The 15,310-nt window shown below is 46.9% G+C and overlaps 5 protein-coding genes across 5 annotated transcripts; 3 read left to right on the forward strand and 2 right to left on the reverse strand.

Moving 5' to 3' along the window:
• Nucleotides 1-42: 42 nt before the first annotated feature.
• Nucleotides 43-2,062, reverse strand: JR316_0005963 (uncharacterized protein; the record flags this gene model as incomplete). The annotated part of the gene is made up of 6 exons (XM_047891713.1): nucleotides 43-337; nucleotides 430-573; nucleotides 606-1,178; nucleotides 1,236-1,852; nucleotides 1,905-1,964; nucleotides 2,027-2,062. The coding sequence occupies 6 exons, from the start codon at nucleotides 2,060-2,062 to the stop codon at nucleotides 43-45; spliced, it is 1,725 nt and encodes a 574-aa protein (XP_047749062.1).
• Nucleotides 2,063-2,669: 607 nt separating this feature from the next.
• On the reverse strand, nucleotides 2,670-5,817 carry JR316_0005964 (uncharacterized protein; the record flags this gene model as incomplete). Its single annotated transcript, XM_047891714.1, has 2 exons — nucleotides 2,670-5,345; nucleotides 5,404-5,817. 2 exons carry the CDS (start codon nucleotides 5,815-5,817, stop codon nucleotides 2,670-2,672), a joined length of 3,090 nt encoding a protein of 1,029 aa, XP_047749063.1.
• A 181-nt stretch (nucleotides 5,818-5,998) lies between these two features.
• Nucleotides 5,999-6,640, forward strand: JR316_0005965 (Ergosterol biosynthetic protein 28; the record flags this gene model as incomplete). Its single annotated transcript, XM_047891715.1, has 5 exons — nucleotides 5,999-6,020; nucleotides 6,081-6,215; nucleotides 6,273-6,363; nucleotides 6,417-6,535; nucleotides 6,588-6,640. 5 exons carry the CDS (start codon nucleotides 5,999-6,001, stop codon nucleotides 6,638-6,640), a joined length of 420 nt encoding a protein of 139 aa, XP_047749064.1.
• Nucleotides 6,641-8,647: 2,007 nt separating this feature from the next.
• On the forward strand, nucleotides 8,648-11,070 carry JR316_0005966 (uncharacterized protein; the record flags this gene model as incomplete). The annotated part of the gene is made up of 5 exons (XM_047891716.1): nucleotides 8,648-8,925; nucleotides 8,980-9,344; nucleotides 9,400-9,545; nucleotides 9,599-10,930; nucleotides 10,996-11,070. The coding sequence occupies 5 exons, from the start codon at nucleotides 8,648-8,650 to the stop codon at nucleotides 11,068-11,070; spliced, it is 2,196 nt and encodes a 731-aa protein (XP_047749065.1).
• A 1,256-nt stretch (nucleotides 11,071-12,326) lies between these two features.
• JR316_0005967 (Vacuolar calcium ion transporter) lies at nucleotides 12,327-14,894 on the forward strand (the record flags this gene model as incomplete). The annotated part of the gene is made up of 18 exons (XM_047891717.1): nucleotides 12,327-12,360; nucleotides 12,409-12,443; nucleotides 12,510-12,570; nucleotides 12,626-12,657; nucleotides 12,701-12,793; nucleotides 12,851-12,858; nucleotides 12,914-12,932; nucleotides 12,989-13,034; nucleotides 13,163-13,189; nucleotides 13,252-13,317; nucleotides 13,375-13,511; nucleotides 13,568-13,589; nucleotides 13,654-14,039; nucleotides 14,096-14,213; nucleotides 14,511-14,579; nucleotides 14,632-14,697; nucleotides 14,759-14,800; nucleotides 14,860-14,894. 18 exons carry the CDS (start codon nucleotides 12,327-12,329, stop codon nucleotides 14,892-14,894), a joined length of 1,296 nt encoding a protein of 431 aa, XP_047749066.1.
• Between the last annotated feature and the right edge of the window lie 416 nt (nucleotides 14,895-15,310).

The raw sequence follows: 15,310 nt of genomic DNA on the forward strand, positions 1-15,310 counted from the left end.
GTTACTCTTCACTGTTGAGTGGTAGAAACATGGCTAGAGGTCCTACTTGGTACGTTCTTCAGCCTGGAGAGCATCGTAAAGTCGATTGGCGCCTCCATCAGCGCAGCAATGCCATTGCGTCGAGGACCAGATTCTTTGTAGGAGGTTTAAGGAGAAAGAGGTATTTAGAATAATAAGCGCATTGCGGCCTTCAGTGGGAGCAACAGCTCCTTCATCTCGAAGGAAATGCACATTCCACTCTGTAGGAGTCGACGACATTGCGGTAACAATTACACGGGTGAGAGCAGCCTCGAAATAACCGCAATTGGAAGTAAAGATTGCGATCACCTTCACTTGACTTAAAAAAAAATTTGTCGAGGTTCAACCAAGACTTGAATATTTTCCAGTATGATAAATTAGACGGAAAGCATTGTCTAATGAGGTAAATACATTTGGTATCGAGCATTGAGCAGTGTTTCTGCGGTATATCCCGTCATAGTATTACATTTATCAAGTATTACGAGCTCTGGCTCCTCCTTGACCAGTTTGAGAAGCTCAGGGCGCCGACAATCCCTACAACCAACAAAGCAGTCCCTGCACCAATTATTCCAGGTATATAAAGGTACCATGTATTGTCATAATCGTCCATGTCTGTGTTTGGTTTTTCAAGAACAATCTCTTCCTCTCTTTTTCTGCGTCGACGAACGACAGGAATCTCTGTTTCTGAGTCTTCGTAGTGCGACTCTTTGGACTGGATGCTGTCAGGCGCCGACGGAGTCAGATGCATGATGGGCATTTCCAGCTCTAAACCAGCATCGGATGGCAAGGCAGGTATGTCGAGGATAGGATACAATGTTCTTGCTCGTTCAAAGAACTCCGCGGCCGCTTCACGATCACGTTTCCAGGCTTCCGTACCACCTTCGCCAATTTGAGCTTGAATAGGTATACGAATAGAGGCCAGAGTAGAGTAGGACGCGGCAAGCAAAGTAGATGCTGCGCCCTCGAGATGTAATAAGCCTGCTTCAAGGTAAAGTTGTGCAAGGCCCCTATATCCGCCAATGGAGTGAAGATAATAGGCTGTACTTCCAGGGGCAGGTTTTCCGACCGGTTCAACAATCTCTTCAGTCGATTCGAGAGGTAGGTAATGAGACACAAGCCGCATGGTGGCCGATGGGACATGTGCCTGCTTCCATGACCGTCTGGCAAACAAGCATCGTAAACCTAACGCTGAGATAATGAAGGTACACAGCACTCACAGGAAATACTCGAAAGCTTCTTGCTTTTCCTTACGTATATCAGACAGCTCTAAAGCAATCAACGCCAAGCTTGTTGGATCCATGTTATACTTTTCTTCTGACTCCTCATTTGCATCAAAGACCACCACTGTGTTTGAAATGCTCGAGGACAAAGATTCAGGGACTGGTCCAACGATGAGAGATGGCCAAATTGTGGATTGCTCTTTCTCCAGGTGAACAGTCAGCAATCTACCTGACTGTGGTGATTGTCGGGAATCTAGGGAAGAGAAGGACGACGTCATACTGGGGTGGGCATGGCCAGGGGACACAGAGCGAGAGTGGATAGGGTTTGGACTGAGCTTGCGGCGTTGGACAGGATATAAGCCTTCGTCAGCGTATGCAAGCACTGGCGATGAAGGCGAAGGCGAATAGACATCTTCAGCGTCTGATACAGGACCACTTTCGAGAGAGGCAGCAAAGCTGCTTGATATATCTGGATCAGAGACAAATGCGTAAGATGAGTGTGTCGATGTTGTTGATGCTGTAGAGTGGGTTCGTTCCCGAGCGGTTAAATGCGAGCTACGAGGTTCCAATTGCCACACGCAGCTATCGGTGTCGACAGAGCCATATATCCTCCCCTATGTATCTTTAATACCAAACATAACAAACAGGAACACAAGACAAGGGCACCTTGACAATGGGGGGATTTCCTTTGACGCTGATGATTAAATGTTCCTTGTCAATGACAACCTATGAGGATGTGTCGAGCGTAAGCAGCGTTCATACTAAAGGAACATGCATGCAAGCCTTACTGATAAATCCTCATCTTGAACTGAGTATGGTACCATAAGGAGCACCGTAGCCTAGTATTACACTTGAATGAGCACCTTCTCACCACCGAAAACCCAATTTAATCCACCTGATCATGCGACTATGAATTAGAGTCTGGTCAGCACGAGGCAGATCGACAAGATGTTAAGGCTTGACCTGGTGCCATGAATAGGGATAATAGCGTCTTTCGTTGAATCTGTCCATGAGTGCGTTGGGGAAGAAATGGGGGAAGAATGTGGTATGAGTACAAGCAACAAGAACAGCCCCAAACAGATGGCGGTGACTCGGGCAGTCGGAATTACGCGAGGCCCACTTTGGCACAGGGGCGTCTAAAGTAGCAATAAATCGGCCACGTGTTCGTGTAATTCTCTCTCCATCCCGGCATTCAACCTGAACGAGGTGCGGAACGAGGCAAAATGTACTTAGGAGTCGAGTGCTGTCAAGAGCATTATGGAAAAGCATTATCAAAAATATCATTCGTTATGATGTTCCAAAAAAAAATGCGACGATACAACAAAGCATTTAAAATCAATATGGTATATATAAGATTGAAGCGGGATAACGAAGCGAAATAAATAGTCCAACGTATGTATGTGTGTATGGCTGGGAATGCAAAATGCTAGTCTAGGTAGGGTTAGCTGTCTGTTTCAGATGAGTTGCTATTCTCTTGATGTGGTCTCTCTCATCTTCAATATGCTGAATGAGCATGCCATCTAGTTTTCTGAGCGATTCCTGCTTCTCTTGATTATGTCTCCACGTATGCACATGGTCAGCAGTAGCAGGTCTGCGAGCCCCTTCGGCATCGCCAGCGAGAGCCGAGAAATTAAGCGGATTATCTTGAGCGTATTTGAAGAAATCATAGGAAGAACCCTGTGCATCGTTCTTCGATAGTAAGGAGGGAGTTTTGTTGGATATAGGCTGTTTAGAGTGAGCATCGTGTCCAATTGGAGGCCGGTTTTGGCGGATATAGGGTGTGGAATAATTGCCATGCTTCATTATCGGACTGCGCGATCCACCAGGAGACGTACTGACCGATGCGGCTCTATTTCGTGGATCGTCGTATATTTGAGGGGTAATACGCGGTGGTTCGTCTTCACTTTCGTCTGAAGATGATTCCAAATCATCCATGGCATTAGGTTGACTCTGAATATCATCGAAGAAAGACGTTAACGAAGATGGCCCTGGAGCTGACCGCAGTCCAGGCGAAAGCGAAACCATAGAAGTATCGATAGAGAGAGGGGGAGTGTGGAAATGACTACGATGTCCAGATCCAGGCAGAGGAGGTGTAGTAGGTTCGGGAGCTGTGATGTGGAACGTAGGGTCGTCTGAGCTTTCACGCAAGCTGTCTTCTCTTCGAGAAGACGACGAGCTTAATTGTTTCTTTACACCTTGATAGTTCAAAGAAGTGGTCCGAGGTGGTGGTGGTAGCGGTGTATAAGCCAAAGAGCTTGAATGCCTTGGAGGCGGGGATGTAGCAGCAGAACGAGCGGAAACACTTGACCTGTATGTAGCCACTCGTTCAAGCGGTTCGCCAGTAAATCGAGAGGGTTCCGATTGAACCGGAGACACTGACTGAGAATCATGATTAAGCATATCCTGGAATGTAGACGTTGTAGGTGATTGTGAGGCATGAGAATATTCAGACATAGAAGGCTTGCTTCGCATGGCCGACAGCGCCAGAGATCTTCGAGGTAATGCTTCGTTGTCGGAAAGGTGCACTTCGGAGGCGTCGTCATCTACGCTTGTGCGGATGGACCGTGACGATGATGCTTGGGAAAATCTAGGATCGTAAGGAGGCATAGGTGGAGGTGAACTGAGGTCAAGTCTCGATAATGATGTATTGTATCCGTCTGTCATTAACGGCGACGAAGCTGCCCGTCGTAGAATATGGCGGGAATCATCAAGACTACGTACTGACAAAGGAGAGACTCGTCCATTGGTTGCATTAGATTGGGACAATGAAAACGCAGAGTTAGGGAATCTTCTAGGTGGAGGCGGCCCAAGTGGTGTTAGCGGTCCAGACGGCGTGTCCACGCGCTGGTAGCTCGTGGGTCTTGATAGTTCTTGAGAACCGTCAGGAGTGGAAACAGTCAAACCAGCCTTCGAAATACTTTTCGCAGTCGACGCATTAGACTTCTCACGAAAATGCTTGATCTTGGAAGGACTCTCTGGAAGAGGATGATTTGTGATCTTTTGCTGCAGCAGATTCTGGGTAGCTTTAGGTGTATCTTGATGTGGGGAATCAGTGGGAATTGACATCGGAGAACTCAAGGGAGTCGATGGAGCAATGATCTGAGAAAGAGTCGAAACATCCGGGGTATTGTCTAGAGAATGATGTACAGCTTGATGCAACAATGCTTTTCTCCAGGTGTCCTCAACAGGATCATATGCGGGTGTATGTTTACCAGGAGGTAGACGCTCAGCAAGAATATCTGCACCTACTGATTCTGAAACTCCCAAGCCATGCATTGCCGAAGCCTGAACTGCAAAAGGATAAGACGGAGATGGAGGGGGTATATCTACAGCGTCTGTTGGGTCGATGATATCGTCTACAGAAGTTGAATCGCCCTTCTGAGAGGTTTGTTCAAGTCGAGCACCCCGCATCTTAATGTCTTGTTCAGACTGCTTGGCAGCGACGGCAATGTCCGTCATTTTCTCTCGTACAACCACCACTCTTCCCCTAGGTGCTGGATTCGGACTATGCATAGGGACATTAGGCGCCTGTTGTGGAGGTCGCGATTGATTGCCCCGGAGGGCATAGGAAGCTGTGATAGAGTCGGCCGTGGTTCGAAGCATCGGAGCCATGGGATCAAACGCTGATCCTTGTCCAGTTGGGGTTGTTGGCTTCGACTTCGATTTGCCGACCCGAAAGAGGTCCAGAAAATTAGGCGCGGGGGAACGTGGCGACTTCTTCGAGGGGTTCAGGGAGGAAGATACGAGGTCTGCAGGAGAAGGCTTCGAATGTGCTGGGGGGAGAAAATAATTATTCTTGACAAGTAAACGGAGACGATATGCCACATCGTCGCCGTCGAAATCCTGCACTTCGTTGACTTCGACGCTGAATGGCACAGCGTCAGCTTGGCTTGCCATCGATTGTGGTGATGTCGGAGATTCGGGCGCAGAGGCAGTGGACGTGGAAGGAGGGTAAAGAGAGGACGACACCCCCGACTGTTGCGTCGATACCGAGTCGCGTACATTGATCACCGGTGTCAAGGCAGGATCTCGTTGAAAAGCTGATGGAGGGGGTCGATACCCGGTGTCTAGATGCGGTAGAGTAGACGCCTGTTTACTTGCCTTTGACTTTTGTATAGAGCACGGTTTAGCTCAAGTTGGACGCGTGCAAAGTTTAAACACGTACCGGCTTCCCAGAAATAGAGGTGATTGGAACAGGAGCCGCATCAACGAATGTTGGGTCTGCATCGGTAGCACCCTGTGAGGACGCCGTATCACTGCTACGTATCTCATTTGCGTCAAGTCTATGAGGAGACCTTGGAGGCCGACTAGGAGGCTCGTTCAGGGGCGTTGGGGACGAGGATACTTTGTAGTCCTCTGATGGAGCCTCGTGAAATGGCGAAGCAAGATAAGGTAGGTCTGAGGGCGAGGTTGGGAGTTCGGGGACATCCTCAGCACGGAAGGACCCTCCGGTGACAGTGCGCGAACGTGCCCTGCTTGTTGTTCTTGGCCGGCGGGAGAGACTGACGCCACTAGCTATGCTGGAATTGCTTGCCATCGAGCGCAAGGAGCCCGGCCTGTGGGTGGGGACAGCTTCCATTGATGACCACGGGGAATGCAAGAACCGTGGCGAAGTGGAGAGAACCAAGCTTCCAGGGACGAGTGTTCCTGCAAATTCAACAAATTCACTGTCAGGGTCGCGATATTTGCATTAGGTAAGCCAACTTGGCTTCTTTCCTCCCACACGACCACGTACACCAGACAGAATCAAAAGATCCATAATGTCCTCTTTCCTCGCTCCTTGTAGGTCCAAGACGCGCTCTATTGTTATCTCCATCATTTCACTCAGTCACGTTTCTAAAGATCTCCCATCCTCCGCAGGATGGCTCGCATACTGGCAGCTGTTCGTTGCTGGTGCGGCCGTGTTCAATAGCATCCAGAATCTTCTGACGCTCAAGCTGACCCGTAAACTCTACAACAATGTTCCCGCCACCTCTGGTGCGTCTGTGATCCCGTTGCGAGCAGGCTAGCAGAATAAACGACGTGACACGTCAGTGACCGCCCTCCAAGCGCGTACCTTTGCTGTGTGGACTCTGACGTCCGCAGTCATTCGTGGTTATGCTGCATACAATATCAACAACAAAATGTACGCGACTTGTATGCTTTGAACTGCGTTGGTCATCTGACACGTCAAATTAGTATTTATGATATAGCACTCTTGTCCTATCTCATTGCCTTTGGCCACTTTTTCTCCGAACTCCTCATTTTCCGAACGGCAAAGCTCTTTCCAGGTGTAATAAGCCCTGTCATTGTCTCAAGTAAGACTGCAACACCCAGTTTCACTCCCTGTCGTCTGACCTCCTTTATCAGCTACAAGTCTTGTCTGGATGTTCACCCAGTATGACTTCTATGTTCGAGGGTGAATCCAGATACCCCTAGAGTGTATATTTGACACCCTGTATTACTCAGTACAACGGATTGTCATCGCGGGTAGTCATTGGGTAGGTCCTATTTAAAGGTCCTTCGTAAATGCCAATCATACGGGGACAATTTAAGTGTCGATTCTTCGCACCTAATTCTGTACATTTGCAACTTCGCGGTTGATACTAATAGACCTTCGACTGCGGCATTCCCTGAACCCACGTCTTTGACATTGCGTAACATAGCTGGTTCAGTGGCATCAAGAACGGAGAACCCCGAATAAAACACGAATGAATGTGCAAGCCGCCAAACCCACGGGGTAAGAATATGAAAGGATAGAATATGAAATTACGAAAGTTGTGTCTTGTTCACGGATCTCACAATTTGTGGTTGTAAAGGTTCAGATGATCCTTCAACGGATGGCACACATTCTCATTTACTTATCCCATGATCGGGCCCTTAAAATGCCAATTAATGTGTTTGAATATGGCCTGATTCCATGAGATCCATAACAGACACGAACCAGCCTAGCGAGTTCTCCGAACAAGTCCAACGTGCTTAACAATGGCATTGGTGGACGCTCGTCGCTAGTAGATCATCTCGTTATATATCATCGCCTTTGGGAGGTCATAATTAATCCGCGCCCGACGGCAGAGTTCGCAAAAGGAGGCATTCCTCAGCAGCAATAATTATAGGAGAAGGTCCGGAATTTTTCATTCATGGCATCAAGGTAAATTGCGAAGGGTAGAAAACCATCAGATGATGCTAAGGTGGAAAGATACCAAATTGAGGAAGGATAGAGAATGTGCTGGAAGATGTGAAACAAATCAATAGAAAAGTATCATAGGCAGCGTGTAATTCAATCGAAAGCTTTTCGCTTGAAGGAAGAAAATGTCCATATTGTGCGTTTATGTGTTCATCTGCTGTCATGAGGGTCATAGACTCTCGGGAACTCCAATACAAAGTTGGCGTAAAGTGACCCCGTAATTAGATCATGATCCTCCGCAGAATGTGGTGGAGTAGAACACCACATGTGCATCGAGGGAGAAAGGCAATTCCCAGACCAATGTCCCCAGATTCACAAGTAATACCTAGAACAAGGGTAAACCTGAAGTAAAGAAAGATGACACTCGATTGGCGCGGAGAGCCGTCGGTAGAAATCGTTCCAGAAGATTTTTAACCGCATACCATGCTCTGGTTCTGCAACGAGGACATCCATGCCCATATAGCTTGGATTGTACGGCCGGAGTCTAACTAGCAACATGGGCCGTGAGGCAGCGAGAAAATAGACTGAACGGTGTACGCCAAATCGCAGTTTGTACGACGGATTTATTCGCAAAAGGCAAGCGATGTGAAAGCCTGGTCAGTGCGTTCCTTGTGGCAGAAATGAAAAGAGTTAGGGCCATTGCAGACCAACAAAAGCCAAAATGCAGGGTGCTGGACGTAATTAAAGCATAGCGCCTCCGACACGAGCACCGAACGTCGCTATTTTCCTCAAAATTTCACCATATGTTGACATAGACGAGGCCCGACCGTGCCAACATGATCCTGATGAATCGGCAGGACATATAGAGAACGGGTCTCATGACCGGGCTGGGGTTACCGGCAGGTTCCGAGGGTGAAAAATTGGAGGCCCGCAAGGGACGCTACAAAGCTAGAGAAAAGTGGGGGGAGTTGGGAGAGAAAAAGAGGAGTTTCAGAGGATCTGGAGGGAGAGAGGGCAAGTTATAGTGGTGGTAAGAGGCGAAAAGATAAGGAGGATCTGAGATCTGCACGGCTCGGCTATGTGCACGATAACGGAATAAATATATTTTGATCCGGGATATGTTTATTCTAGAACGTTATTACCCCACATTGTGTGAGATTGTGTGACACACTCGACGAACGGGCGTCACTTCTCTTGGTATTTGTTATAAGACACCGCATCGATTTCAAATGCATTCCCGGCTCTTCCAACAACTCTCATCCAACTGCTTTTTTCTCTCCATCTCACTCAATCTAGTTTTTGAATGTCTACTGCTCTCACATCTACTACTCAAGATACACAGTACCCCCAGGAGATCCTCTACGCCATATGTGCTCAGCTGTACGCTTCCTGTTTGCTCCCAGATGAGCCTTCCCTCGACCCTCTCATTCACGTAGAAGGTGACCTTGGGGTTCCTACCGCCCATCCATCGTCCGTACCTCCAGGTTACTGGCCTGAACCAGTGGTTCGTCGCACACTCGCCAACCTCTGTCTCGTCAATCATGCCTGGTACCAAGCTGCAAAACCATGGCTCTGGCACAAGTGTGTCTTTTTCTTCATATATTCAAGGCCTTTGTTGACCTTTTTTCATTTCAGGCTTGAAGTCCGCTTGCCTCGCACTTGGCTATCTCTCGTCGAGGAGATCGCATGGAATTATGATGAGGAAACCGTCGATAGCGTAATGGGGAAAACCATTCAAGCGGCAACACAAGCTGCCATTGACTCCGCGCATGTTATTTCCAACCATGAGCAAGCGTTCCGCTTCGATGAAAATTTATTCAACAATTTGGATGCACCCGATGTTTCTATCAGTTTGGACCTACTTTCACCTGTCCCATCGCGAGACCCAAGTCCTCGTCGACTCAGGCCCAAGAGCAAGAGTCCTGCTCGGTGGAAGATCCTGAGGTCGATTAGCAACGCCATCCAGGATGTCATGAATACCAGAGCCCCTGGTGTCTACGGTATGTTTTGCATTTTTTTTTTCTTCATCGAATATTGACCATATCGGCTCTGTAGTCCCGACTCCCGAAGATCCTCGTCCTGGCCGCTTTGTCCGGCACCTTGATTTCAATCATTTCCGCACCATTGGTATGCGTCGCTCTGTAGAAGAAGGTGTAAACAGTCGCTTTGTAACTGGCGACCGAGTTCAAGCCGTGCTAAAGGTTTGTTTCGTCATATCACGTTTGGTTTTTTTTTCTGACCTATTTTTGTACAGGAAATGCCAAATTTAACCGCATTTGGTGCGACGGAATATATGGACGGGGCATTGACTTTACCTGTCCTCAATGAATTGTTCCTGCGCGGCGCTCCTTCCGGCGGCAGAGGTCGCCCTACCCGCGGTCGTGCTCTTGTGGAGTTGCACGATATTGAAGAAGAAGACCGCGAACGTCGCAGAGAGTGCAAAGATATCGAGGCTGTCGATTTAACAGGTTGCGTCAGCGCTGTGTTCGTCAACGCATTCACCGACTTTGTAAACATGCACCTTCTTCCACCACCATCCGATTCCGATTCCGAAGGAGACGAGGGTGAGAACGGTGCCCGTAGGATTCGTCAACGTAATCTGTATGAACCTCTTGTTTTCCCCGGTCTTCGACGGCTAGGGTTGCGTGGCGTCAAGTCCATTTTGCCTCAATTCCTGGGACCATTTGTGCTAGCATTCCCTCATTTGACGCACCTCGACTTATCCGGCACACGGGTCACTCCCGAAATTCTCGATTCATTGGGACAATCTTCGACACTGCGTCTCAAGTCTCTTGCCCTCGCTCGTTGTATCAAGCTTACCAGCGAGTGTATTACAAGTTTTTTGGTTGATTCCGCTGTCACTTCGGAATTAACAGAGCTCAACTTATATGGAGATATGTCGTACGGCTCTCCAATCGTCGCAGACGATTTGTTGAAGATCGTTACCTTTGCGCCATCCTTTGTCAACGGTAACTTGGTCTATCTTGACCTTTCAAGTACGCCGATGACTAAGGAAATTCTGCTCAAGTTCAAGCCGCAGCTAAAACTACGGTCTTTGGGTCTTTCGCATATACTTCATCTGGAACTCAAGGCAGTGGCGGAGTTCCTGAAAACCAAAGCGCCGAATGTCGAAATCTTGACGGTGGTTAACACCTCGCCCGAGTTGGACTGCGGACTTCGGCTACCTACTGCAGATGCCAGAAGTGCTACACGGCAGTCTTCCATTGCCTTGCATACGCAACTAATCCGGCCGCTTTGCACTCCGCCGTCATCTTTCAGCATTATGCAATCAAGTTCATCTGCGCTGCCACCTCCGACACGGTTGCGTGTTGTCGAGTTGTCGACAGCTATGTTGGGAGCTCTTGGCGCTGGAGCCGGTTCTTGGAGGATTATCAGAAGCAAAGGGGGTCGTGGATGGTACGTCGATACTGCCAGCGCCTGGGTTGCTGAGAAAGGGTCAGGGGCAGGAAGTGTTCTTTGCAGAGACCTTCCGCCCTCTCATCTTTTCAGGATTGAAATGGAGAAACTTTCGGACGCGAATGGCAACGTTAGCAGTGGAGTTGGATGGCATGCAAGAAAGATGGAGGTTTGTCAATGTCCTCTTTGTTCCGACTGTATTTGATCGCTGACCATGGATGGCTTGATGTTTAGATCCTCCACGGTCACGGTATGCTTGGGCGCGAAGATGGTTTATACGGCGCAGTGTCGTTTGCGTACCAGGGCTAGAAGCGCTGGTGATTCGCCCAGCTTCCTTTCAACTTCCCTTATCCAGTCAATTCAAGGGAAGTAGGGACATGGTCCCGTTTGAAAAAACTGGCATATTCGCTGTGCAAACCGTAACAGATATAATCTGATGACGTTCTATCTGATTGACCTATCGGGTGTGCAGAACTGTGCCTCGAGCAAGGCTATGCTCACACGATGTTTACCTTTGCTAGATGACTTGTGAAAGGATGTCATGACTAGCGCTCTTTTTTTCACACTTTTTACCTGGGTTATTGGTAACAAAACATGTATTATTATTTGGTATAATTGAATAATGGGATTTTGGTGGACTAAGCATGCGTTATGGATCGCATCTACATATGCTGATGTGAGGGATTTTGTAAGATGAGAGTAATTTAACTTGGTTTCATAGGCTGTTATCTAGGTTTCCATGCGGTGGGTAATTGGCATCCGCGTTTCGATGAACAGATATAAGCTCAACTAGAACAACTCTGCATGTAGAACTGTACTTGGATTTTAGTTGTAAATGTGACAGTAAGTCATTGTCCTGAAGTTCTAAATATAGACTGTTTACTTTTTAATATATTCTCTTTCCCACCTCATGCCTACTTCATGCCATCATCATGCCCCCTTCGCCGGTGGCCCCAGTAGTGTCATAGGAATGCTCTCCACACATGGGATCATAGTCCTGGTCCCTTGCGCCATACTGTAAGGGTCTGGTCGTAGAGAGCTATTGTTATGACAGTGTGGGCCAATACTTATGAACATCGCTGAGTGTGGTTATGAATTTGCTAGAACGCAGCAGGTAAACTAGTCAGTTTATTTTTAGCATCCAGTAGTTTGGGCCGTCACGATGCACATATAAAAGGGGTTGCATGGCTATGCGCTGTGGTTCCTTTCCCAAGTACTTCTTGCTCCCGGCCAGCAGTGCACTTTCCTCTCTGCCCGTCTCTTCCAGCGGCTATCCGACCATGGCAGGTACAGGTCTTCCTTTAATTCCGTGGCCGCTTCGTTACGTGGCGCACAGCTTTTCTCAATTACTTATATGATGGGCTTTGGTAGAAAATCTCAATTTATCAAGTCCAACTTCCAACGGGCCCAATTCGCCCGCACAGGGTGTCGCCTCAACATCAGGTGTCAACTCAGGCCCGCATAGGAGTAATAGCAACGTCTCGAGGTCGAGATTCCAACTTATGCGCCAGAAAACACGAATGATTATGGAGCCCCCACATAAATTAGGAGAAACACCCACAGTAATGCAGAGTCTGAAAGCAATTTTATGTGCCTCTTGTAAGTATAATGACTTTTATGATTCAGAATCATACTCATTATTTACAGGGCTTAATGTTCTTCTCATATTTATCCCCGTATCGGTTTGTCGAACGAATTGTTAATGCAATATGACTTGTATACTTACCCTATGGGTTTGATGATGACAGTGGGCGTTGCATTTCGCACTACCGCATTCTTTTGCCAACAGAGATACCATAATTTTCGTTTGTGAGTGGCACGCCTTTCATTGATCGACTCTGAATCCTCATTTGTTGCATATTAGTTTCGTTTTTGGCCATTATACCCTTAGCAAAAGTGGGTCCTAGTACGATTGTTGATACCCAATTCGCTCATTTAGAGTCGACTTATTGTCAAGTTGTTGGGATTTGCTACTGAAGAACTTTCGCTAAGAGTTGGGCAGACGTTAGCTGGACTTCTCAACGCAACATTGGTGAGCCGTATCCTCAGGGTTTCTTTTAACTTGAAATAACGTAATCTCTTCTACTAGGGCAATGCGTAAGCTTTCTTGTTCGCAAATAGATACTGATACATTTCTCACTATTTGCTTCAGCGTAGAACTTATCGTCGCTGTAAGCAAGGCGGCCTTTTTGTGGGATAATGTGACTGAAGTACAGAAAATATCTAGATCATTGCCTTGGTTCAATGTGAACTTCGTGTGGTTCAGGCGTCGTGTAAGTTGATGATTTTTTACTACGTCATGATGTTCTCGAAGAAGACTGCCAAATCGAAACACGATCGTTTTTACTTTGTCATGTGTTACTGTCAAACGTGTGCTAATGTTTCTATTTTATGCTAATAGTGGTGGGATCCATCCTTAGTAATCTGCGTAAGCGCCCAACTGTCGCGCCTATTTCCTGATCGATGGATTAACCCTTTTGTCTTTCTTAGTTCTTGTTCTCGGGATGTGCTTCTTTGCCGGCGGCATGAAGTACTCTGAACAAGGTTTCGGAATAAGTGCGTGTGTTTTTTTCCCTGGGATAGCCGCCCAAGCTTATGGGGAATCTGTGATAGGCGCCGTCCAATTAAATTCATCCCTATTGACAATTAGTGTCATTGCTGTCCTTCTCCCTGCCGCTTTCCACTTTGCTGCGGACCCAGCGCTCTCAGATGACCAAGAAAAACATGATATCTTGGCAGTTAGTCATGGCGTGAGTTATTGTTGTTTCTTCAAGTATCAATTACCATCTGAATATTACAACGATAGGTCGCCGTTATACTTCTGATAAGTAAGCGCCCCATTGCTGCATAGTACTTTCATTGTAGTTGACTGATTGATTAACTATAAAACAGTCTACGGTGCATATCTTAGTTTCCAGCTATACTCCCATACTGCACTGTATCAAGACAAAGGGAAACACACCATTGTCAGCACTGGTTATGACTCGCCTAAGTTCAGGATGCAAGGCTTAAAAAATTTCCGCCACCGTCACGATGACGTACATAGTACTGATATCGAATCGACTGCACAAAGACTTGGTGGCCCAGCATCTGTAGAGAGTAGTACAACTTTACACAATGGAGGACCGCACATACAACAATTCGGTCTTGCAAGTCCTAATGGTAACAACTTGAATGTCGCTGCTGTAGAAAAGGCCCAGGAAAATGTAGAGGAGGAAGAGGAAAAGCCTTCTCTAAGCATCGTCGTCACTGTCGGCCTGTTAATAACCGTCACTATTGTAAGCTACTTGCATTGGTCCGTCAAAGTAATGACTAATAATATCTGGTCAACCAGTTGGTCGCGGTTACTGCTGAATGGTTGGTTGATTCTATAGACGGCATGACGAGCAACGGAAAAATCTCCAAAGAATTCGTCGGTATGATTCTGCTGCCCATTGTAGGCAACGCAGCAGGTCAGCTTCATCATGATTACGTTCAAGCAAACACCAAGGCTAACAGTTCATCGAATAGAGCACGTAACTGCAGTTACCGTGTCTGTTAAGGATAAATTGAACCTCAGTATTGGCGTCGCCGTCGGTTCCAGCATCGTGAGTACAGGGTGAATCATACCATAATACCTTCAGTAAACTAATGATTGTTCTTCATTGAATAGCAAATTGCACTCTTCGTCATTCCGTGCGTTTTATCCTCTGTATTAATGAAAGGGGTCTAATGAGCTTACTCTACTTGCAGTTTCATTGTTGTTTTAGGGTGGATCCTTGGGAAACCAATGACCTTGCTGTTCGATCCTTACGAATCTGTGACCATGTTTCTGGCAGGTGTGTTGGGCTCGAGTAATTAGTAATTCACTGTCTCATCTCTCCTTCCCAGTTCTTACAGTGAACTACGTTGTTCAAGATGGCAAATCAAATTGGCTAGAGGGCTTTCTTCTTATGGGTAAGCTTTATAGCATTTCGTCTTATTTCAATAAAACTCCTTTGTTCATCCTACTCTATAGGTCTGTACTTTATCTTGGCAGTTACCTTTTGGTTCTATCCTGGTATGATTTCTTTTAACGCCGGGTTTTTGAAGTATCACTGAGAGATGTGCTCCAATTAGGCTCCGATCCTTTTGGGCTCCTTGATAAATGCTGAAAATCTTGACATATATTTATTCCCCAAACCTTGCCCCATCTTGTTACCCTATTCGCATAACGACCATTCAGGCGAACATACTGTAGTAAACCAAGGGTATCCAAATTCATGTATAACGACATAGCACACAAACGTATAGTTTTGTTACTCGCAGATGATATACTTACTTTTCCATTATACCCATGTATTTTTAATATTTGTCATAGATTTCTTGTTCAATTCATCTTCATATAAACTTCCAAATGAGAAAGACAAAAAAAAGTCACAATTTTGCTTTTGCAGCAGAATCTTCAAGGGTCACTGCAGCAGCAGCAAGAGCAATCGTGTTACGCTCCTTTACTTTCGCGGCTATAAAACATCAGAGTTCAGCGTCAAAGAACCGAGTTGGTTGGGTGGGCTTTTACTTACTGAAGATA

This window comes from Psilocybe cubensis, chromosome 5 (genome assembly GCF_017499595.1).
Source record: "Psilocybe cubensis strain MGC-MH-2018 chromosome 5, whole genome shotgun sequence".
Lineage (NCBI taxonomy): Eukaryota > Fungi > Basidiomycota > Agaricomycetes > Agaricales > Agrocybaceae > Psilocybe > Psilocybe cubensis.